Source organism: Haliaeetus leucocephalus, unplaced genomic scaffold (assembly GCF_000737465.1).
Source record: "Haliaeetus leucocephalus isolate CR32 unplaced genomic scaffold, Haliaeetus_leucocephalus-4.0 Scaffold261, whole genome shotgun sequence".
Taxonomy (NCBI): domain Eukaryota; kingdom Metazoa; phylum Chordata; class Aves; order Accipitriformes; family Accipitridae; genus Haliaeetus; species Haliaeetus leucocephalus.
In genome coordinates, this window is record NW_010972697.1 from 1,973 (window position 1) to 9,663 (window position 7,691).

At 53.6% G+C, this 7,691-nt stretch overlaps 1 protein-coding gene across 1 annotated transcript in view; it reads right to left on the reverse strand.

Annotated features, from left to right (window-relative positions):
- Positions 1-17: 17 nt before the first annotated feature.
- Positions 18-7,691, reverse strand: part of LOC104832616 (bromodomain-containing protein 4-like) — an 8,524-nt gene continuing 850 nt past the window's right edge. The window contains exons 2-8 of the mRNA XM_010568879.1: positions 7,380-7,689; positions 5,361-5,473; positions 5,007-5,166; positions 4,624-4,754; positions 2,748-2,959; positions 1,418-1,673; positions 18-170 (exon numbers count right to left, since the gene is read on the reverse strand). Of these exons, the coding sequence (XP_010567181.1) occupies positions 102-170; positions 1,418-1,673; positions 2,748-2,959; positions 4,624-4,754; positions 5,007-5,166; positions 5,361-5,473; positions 7,380-7,689 (1,251 nt within the window). The 3' untranslated portion in view covers positions 18-101. The remainder of the gene's footprint in view (positions 171-1,417; positions 1,674-2,747; positions 2,960-4,623; positions 4,755-5,006; positions 5,167-5,360; positions 5,474-7,379; positions 7,690-7,691) is intronic.

Sequence of the window (7,691 nt, forward strand, 5' to 3'; positions counted from 1 at the left end):
AAAAAGGAGAATTTTTTTTTGTGTTTTTTTTTTTTTGTTGTTTTTTGTTTTTCTGAAAGAGTCAAATTGGGAGGAAAAGAATCCAAAACCTCCGGGCGCCGTTAGAAAAGGTTTTCTTCGAATATTGCCAGTAAATCGCTCTGGAAATTCATGTCGATCGTCGCGGCCATCTGCAAGAGAAGGGAAAAGGGATTTTTGTGGGGATTCTTGGGAATTTTTTGGCCTTCCTGGGAATTTCTTGGCATTCCCGAGATTTTTTCAGCATTCCTCAAATTTTTGTTGGCATTCCATGGAATTTTTCAGCATTCCTGACCTTTTTTTTTTGCAATCCCAGGATATTTTTTTGCATTGAAGGGGTGTGGGGGTTTTTTGCATTCCCAGGGTTTTTTTGGCATTCTCAAGAATTTTTCTGGTCTTCCTGGGAATTTTTTGGCATTCCTGAGATGTTTTTCAGCATTCCTGGAAATTTTTTTGGCATTCCATGGAATTTTTTAGCATTCTTGAGATTTCTTTTTTGTATTCCCAGGATATTTTTTTCTCATTCAAGGGATTTGTTTTTGCATTCCCAGGATTTTTTCAGCATTCTCGGGAATTTTTTGGCATTCGCAGGATTTTTCAGCATCCCTGCGCACTTCTGAGCACCCCTAGGAATTTTTGGGGGATCCCTGGGGATTTTTTGGTGCTTCTGAGGATTTTTTTCAGCATCCCTGGGGATTTTTCCACATCCCCCAAAAGTTTTTTTGGCATCCTCAGGGATTTTTCGGCACTGCCAGGATTATTTTTGTCATCTCCAGGGATTTCTCAGCATCCTCAGAGGGTTTTTTTTTTTTGCATCCCCTGGGACTTCTCAGCATCCCTGGGGATTTTTTGGCATCCCTGAGGATTTTTCAGCATTTCTGGGGCTTTTTTCAGCGTCCCCAAGGATTTTTTTGGCTTCCCCAGGGATTTTTGGGTTTCTTTGGGGATTTTTTGGAATCTGTGTGGATTTTTAGGCATCCCCAAGGATTTTTCAGGATCACCAGGGATTTTTTGGCGTCCCTGAGGGTTTCACAGCATCCCCAAGATTTTTCAGCATCCCCTTTGATTTTCTGGGCTTACCCAGGCAATTTTCCGCATCCCCAGGCATTTTTCAGCATCTGCAGGGATTTTCCTGCATCCCCAGGGCTTTTTCAGCTTCCCTGGGGATTTTTGGGCATCCCCAAAGATTTTTTGGCTTCCCTGGGGATTTAAGGGCATCCCTAAGGATTTTTTTACTTCCCAAGGGATGTTTCAGAATCCCTGCCCATTTTTTTTTTTACTTCACCGAGGATTTTTTGCCTTCCCCGGCAATTTTGGGGTGTTTTTTTTAGCATCCCCACAGACTTTTCACCATCCCTCCTGATTTCAGGGCAGGAGCTGCCCCGGTTTCCCCACTCACCGCTTCCCGGCGCCTCCGTTCCTGTTCCCGCTTCCTGGCCATCTCCCGCTGCTGATCCAACATGGATTGGGAGGATTGGGGCTGCGAGCTCTGGGCTTGGGGCGCTGCCGCCGCCGACACTTGCTGTTGCTGTTGCTGTTGCTGCTGCTGCTGCTGCTGCTGCTGCTGCTGCTGCTGCTGCTGCTGCTCCTGGCGTCGCCGCACCTCCTCATGCACCCGGCGTGCCTGCTCCATGGCGTCCTCGTCCTCCCGGCTCCTGCCAAAAAACGCCGGGAGATGCCGTCAGGCGCCGGGAACCTCATGCAACCCCTCGCCACAGCGAGGTCTGGTCCCAGTTTGCTCCCCAACACCATGGCGTCGACACGGGGTAAATGCCATAACGGCCAGGGTACGGGCATTTTTGGCGCTGAGCGCTTGGTTTTGGTGCACCGCGGCACGGCGTGGTGGGGGAGAAGAGCTGCCGGCATGGATTCATGCCACGAGATCTGATCAGGTTTGTGCCGTGAGATCAGATTGTGTCACGGATCACATCAGCAGAGATCGTGCCACGGATCAGAATGGATTCGTGCCATGAGATGGGATCAGATTCATGCCACGAGATTGGATTTGTGCCACGAGATTGGATTTGTGCCACGAGATTGCATCATGCCATGGATCAGACTGGCACAGATTGTGCCCCTAGATCAGATCAGATTCGTGCCACCAGATGGGATCATCCCACAGATTGGATTGGATTTGTGCCACGAGATCGGATCGTGCCACGGATCAGATCAGTGCAGATCAAGCCATGCCATTGGATTGGATTTGTGCCACGAAATCAGATCAGTTTTATGCCACAAGATTGCATTCCTGCCAGGAGATCAGATCATGCCATGGATCAGATCGGATTCATGCCAAGAGACCAGATCGTGTAACAGATTGGATCAGATTTGCGCCATAAGACTGGACTGTGCCATGGATCAGGTCAGCGCAGATCGTGCCAGGAGATCCGATCAGTTCTATGCCACGAGATCAGATTCGTGCCAAGAGACTGGATCATGCCATAGATCAGATCGGATTCATGCCAAGAGACTGGATTGTGCAACAGATTGGATCGGATTTATGCTGTAAGGTTGGATTGTGCCACGAGATCTGATCAGTTTTATGCCATGAGATCAGATTTGTGCCAAGAGCTCGGATCGTGCCATGGATCGGATTCGTGCCACACTATCGGATCATGCCACGGACCAGCACCGATCGTGCCATGAGAGCACACATCTCTCCGCACCCTTGCCCAAGGTGAAGACACCCCGAAACGCCTTCCCTGTGGTGGTGGTGGTGACGGTCTCACCTCATCCTCTCCTGCTCCCGCCGCAGCCGCTCCTTCTCCCTTTCCACCTGCTCCGCCTGAGCCTTCAGTGCCTTCTCCCGCTCCTCCTTCTCCCGCGCCGCCCTCTTGAACTGCTCGAAGCTGTCGCTGGAGGACTTTGCTGTGGAGGACGGAGTGGTGGGGTGTTTCTGGACCAAGCTTGCCCAGGAACCCATGTTCTTGATTTTCAGGTCCTATGGAGAGAAGGATGGGTGGGTTAGGAAGAGCCAAGCTGGGGAGGGGGAAGTCGATCCGGCAAATGCCCATCCCGCTGCTGCCAAAAAGCCGTTCCCCATCACCGTGTCATCTGGGGAAAACACCTTTCCGTTCCCTGGTGCTGGGTGGGACCCATATCAGGCAGCATCTCCTCCCCCAAAGCCAAGCGGGCAGCTCTGACCCCTTCCTGGGAATGCTGGGAGCAGGACTGGCTGCTTTGGCACCTCACATTCCCCGTTCCCACTTAAGAGAATCACAGAATGGTTTGGGTTGGGAGGGACCTTTCATGGTCACCTAGTCCAACCCTCCTGCCATGAACAGGGACATCTTCAACCTCTGAGCAACCTCTTGCCAGCGTCTCGCCACCCTCGGTGCCGGGGAAGCCGTGCCGCCGGTGCTTTGTGGGTGCTGGGAGATGAGCAGCTCCGGCAAGGACTGGTTAGCCCCCAGTGCCGGCATGGAGCTATACTGGGATGCCCTTGGCATCGTGCAAACCCGCTGTACGCAGTGGCTGCTCTTGCAGGGGATGTTCCGTTATGGGGTGGGGGATCTCCGTCACCCGTGGGTGACCCCGTTGGGTCCATCCCTGTCTCGGCTCCAGGCAAAACTCTCCTCTGAGGGCTCCTGCATGAGCAGGGAGGTTTTCATAGACTGGTTTAGGTTGGTACGGACCTTCAAAGGTCATCCAGTCCAACCCCTTGCCATGGGCAGGGACATCTTCCACCAGATGAGGTTGCTCAAAGCCCTCTCCAACCTGACCTTGAACACTTCCAGGGATGGGGCATCCACAACTTCTCTGGGACAACCTGTTTCAGTGTCCCACCACACTCATCGTAAAAAATGTCTTCCTTAGGTCCAATCTAAATCTACCCTCTTCTGGTTTAAAACCGTTGTCCCTTGTCCTACAGGTCTTGGTAAAAACTCTTTCTCCATCTTTCTTATAAGAAGGTCACAAGAAGGTCTCCCCAGAGCCTTCTGCAGGCTGAAGAACCCCAATGCTCTCAGCCTGTCCTCCCAGGAGACGTGTTCCAGCTCTTGGATCATATTCATGGCCTTCTCTGGCCCCGCTCCAACAAGTCCATGTCTTTCTTGTCCTGAGGACCCCAGACCTGGATGCAGGATTCCAGGGGAGTTCTCAGAACAGCGGAGGGGGAGCATCCCCTCCCTCGACCTTCTGGCCACGCTTCTTCTGACACAGCCCAGGATACGGTTGATTTTCTAGGCTGCAAGCACACATTGCCGGCTCATATCCAGCTTTCCATCCACCAACACCCTCAAGTCCTTGTCTCCGTGTGGCTGTTCGCCATCCCTTCATCCCCCAACCTGTACCGATACCGACCCAGGTGCGGGACCTTGCACTTGGCCTTGTAGAACCTCAGGAGGTTCTCACGGACCCACTTCTGGAGCTTGTCCGGGTCCCTATGGATTGCATCCCTTCCCTCAGCTTGGTGGGGATCCCATTTCTACCTCTCCAACCTCCATCGGGCACTTTCCATCTCCGAATGGGAAATTTGGAGGTGGAAAACATCAAATCTTGGCCGTACGCCAAGATTCAGGTGAGCAACACGGTCCTGCTTAATTTTAGGAGGTTTAATTCTGAATTTTGGGAGGTTTTTTCCTAATTTTTGCCAGGGTACGTTACCTTTTTGGGGGCGACGGGTGTTTTCGGCTCCTGTTTCTGCCGATCTTTCTCCTGCACTCCTGGTGGTGGGGGGTTTTGCTCCGGGGGTCTAATGACAGGTCGTCCCCCCTCCATGGGTTTCATCTCCGTCCCTAAAAACCAGGGGCTTCCGTCAGAGGTTATTGGGGTCCCCCAGGAACCTCATGGTGAGGCGGAATCGATGGAGGTCTCAGCCACCAAAACAGGGAGTGATGGGGGTCTCAACCACCAAAATGGGGGGCGATGGGGGTCTCAGCCAGCAAAATGGGGGGTGATAGGGTCTCAGCTGCTGAAATAGGGGGTAATGGGGTCTCTGCCACCAAAACTGGGGGGGACAATCTGAAGCGGCGCATCCCCGGACTCACGTTGCGGGATGTGCGCGGGCGGTTTGATGCTCTCCGGGTGTTTCGGTGGATCTTGCCGCAACGGGGGACTGAAGGTCTCGTTACGGATGACGGGCGAATGCATCTTCTCCTCCTTCACCACCATGGGTTGAGATTGGACGACGGAGGCGGCTCTCATCTCCTGCCACGAAAAAAAAAGGTTCAAGAAACATTCAGTGATGCCCTTCCCTCATCCCCCCCTCCTCAAATTCCCGATGCAAACCGCTGGCTAACGGCCCCTGGACTTTCGGCGCTTGCTCCCAAGCCGGTGGTGGGAAGACGATGGTCCCCGTTGGTCGGGACCCCCCCGGTTGGGTGCTCTGCTTTCCTTTTTACCTGTTTTTTTGGCTGGATAGTTTGTTGAGGTGGCGACTGGTGGACCAAACCCTGGAACTGCGGCATCTGTGGGGAATGCATCATGAGAGGGGAAGGGGCTTCCCTCAAGTGACCTGGGAACAGTTTGGCATCAATCAGTTAACCGTCGTCACCACCGGCACGCCAAACATCACCCGAAAAAGCTGATCGGCGCACGCCATCACCCCATGGGACAATCGCTTTCCTGGATGAAGTGTGGTGGCTCTGGGATGTCCCCAACGGACCCCAGCCACCTCCTTCCAGTGGGTACCACCGCCATGAGCCAACGCCGGGGAGCAGAAGATGCTCTGAGGCCGCGCGGTGGCTTGTCCCGCCCGCCTTGGTGATGCTCGTTTGTGGTGTCCTCCCCATAATTCAACCCCTTCTGCTCATTCTCCTGGTGGTCCATCAATATTCCCAGCTGTAAAGCCATTCCCCTAGGACACCCAAGCACTGACACTGCCCTGCCTGCACTTCCCGCTGCCTGCACCTCTCCCTGCCCAGAGCCACGGACACAGGACGTGTTGGCTCTACAAGCAATGGGGAGGTTTTTGGGAGCCAGCAGGCTCCATTTTGGGCAATCATCATGTCCAAACTTGCCATCTCAGGCATCACGACCAAGCTGCCTATGGCAGCTCTACAGGCAAGAGAAGCGGCTCCAAGCGCTGCCTGCCTTCACCTGGCTCCATCCCTTCAAATCCAGGGATTTTTTCCTGCCTATGCCCACGTGGTGCTGAGCAGGATGATTTCAGGAGCAAAGACCTGATGGGCAACAACCTGGAGAACCACGTGGCCAAATGAAAGCAGGAGCGAGGCCTCACCAAACCGCAGAGGTTTTATGGGTGGCTGGTCTCAAAAACACAACACTGTCGGGAGTTATCCTGGCTGGAGATGTTCCCCATCTGGAACATCGGTGGTGGCACCACTGAGCGCACGGCCATCGTGGAGATCTGGGATCTCCCAAGCCAACCTTGAAGGCTGAGCCCTGCGGCCACATTATCCCGGCTGCTTCCTCCAATTTCTCGGATGGCTGGAGGTCGTCACACCAGGTTTACCCCCAGATCATCCCTTCTCCTCCACCTGGCAGCCAAGCAGCTGCGTTACTGGAGGGCGCACTCCGAAAAACACCAGGAAACCCTCGCAGGGCATCCACAGGCCTGACCTTCTCTAAGAGCAGGGAGCTGACCCTCTGCTGCCTTGAGAGACACTACTCAATGCTGGCACCCAGCTGGGACAGCGGTGAAGGTGAAGCCAGTGCTCTCTGACATCAGTGCTGCACTGAGACTCAAAAACTTGAGAACCCTGAAGTCTTCAAAGATTTGAGAACCTCGAGTTCCTCAAAAATTTGAGATTGTTGAGATCCTCAAAGACCTGAGAACCTCGAGGTCCTCAGAAATGAGAACTTCAAGATCCTGAAACACTCGAGATCTTAAAAAACTTGAGATCCTTGAGTTCCTCAAAGACCTGAGAACCTCGAGGTCCTCAGAAATGAGAACTTCAAGATCCTGAAACACTCGAGATCTTAAAAAACTTGAGATCCTTGAGTTCCTCAAAGATTTGAGAACCTCAAGATCGTCAAGGGACAATTTGAGAACCTCGAGATTCAGATCCTCAAAAAATTGAGATCCTTGCTCCTCAAAGAGCAGAGATCCTTGAGATCCTCAAAAATTCGAGGTCCTCAAGATCCTCAAAAACTTGAGATCCTCAAGTTCCTCAAAGATTTGAGAACCTCTACATCTTCAAAAACTTGAGATCCTCAAGACCTTTCAATACCTGATACCCTCAAATTTTTGAGGATTTGAGACAGAAAGAGGCCTCACCGGGCGGTTACGTCAGACTCTGGCTAACCGGGGCTCCCTCCACACCATCGTCTACCAACGGGGACTGGCGGAGCTCAGAGGACACATGGAAACCGCCCCACCGCCCCATACCCCTTCCTCATCACGCAGTGCAACTAGGCTCAAGCCGTAGACTCAACCGCCGTCCCCAACTCCCGCTCACCGGTCGAGTAGGGATCAGGCTTATGGTGCCGCGGCGATGGGTGATGCTGGATGACCTGCTGCGGTTTGGCCGGCTGCGGCGGTGGGGGCGGTGGGGGCGGTTGCGGGGGCGGATGTTGCTGCGGCGGAGGTTGGGGTTGGGGGATGTGGGATGGGAAGGGCATGGGTTGCATGTGCATGGGCCGCGGCGGCGGCTGGTGCTGCAGCTGCTGCACCGCGGGGTGAGCCGGCGGCTGCAGGGGCGGCTGCGGTTGCGACTGGACCTTCACTGAAGGGAGAAGAGGAGTCTGCGGCTGCACTTTTTGCAGCTGCT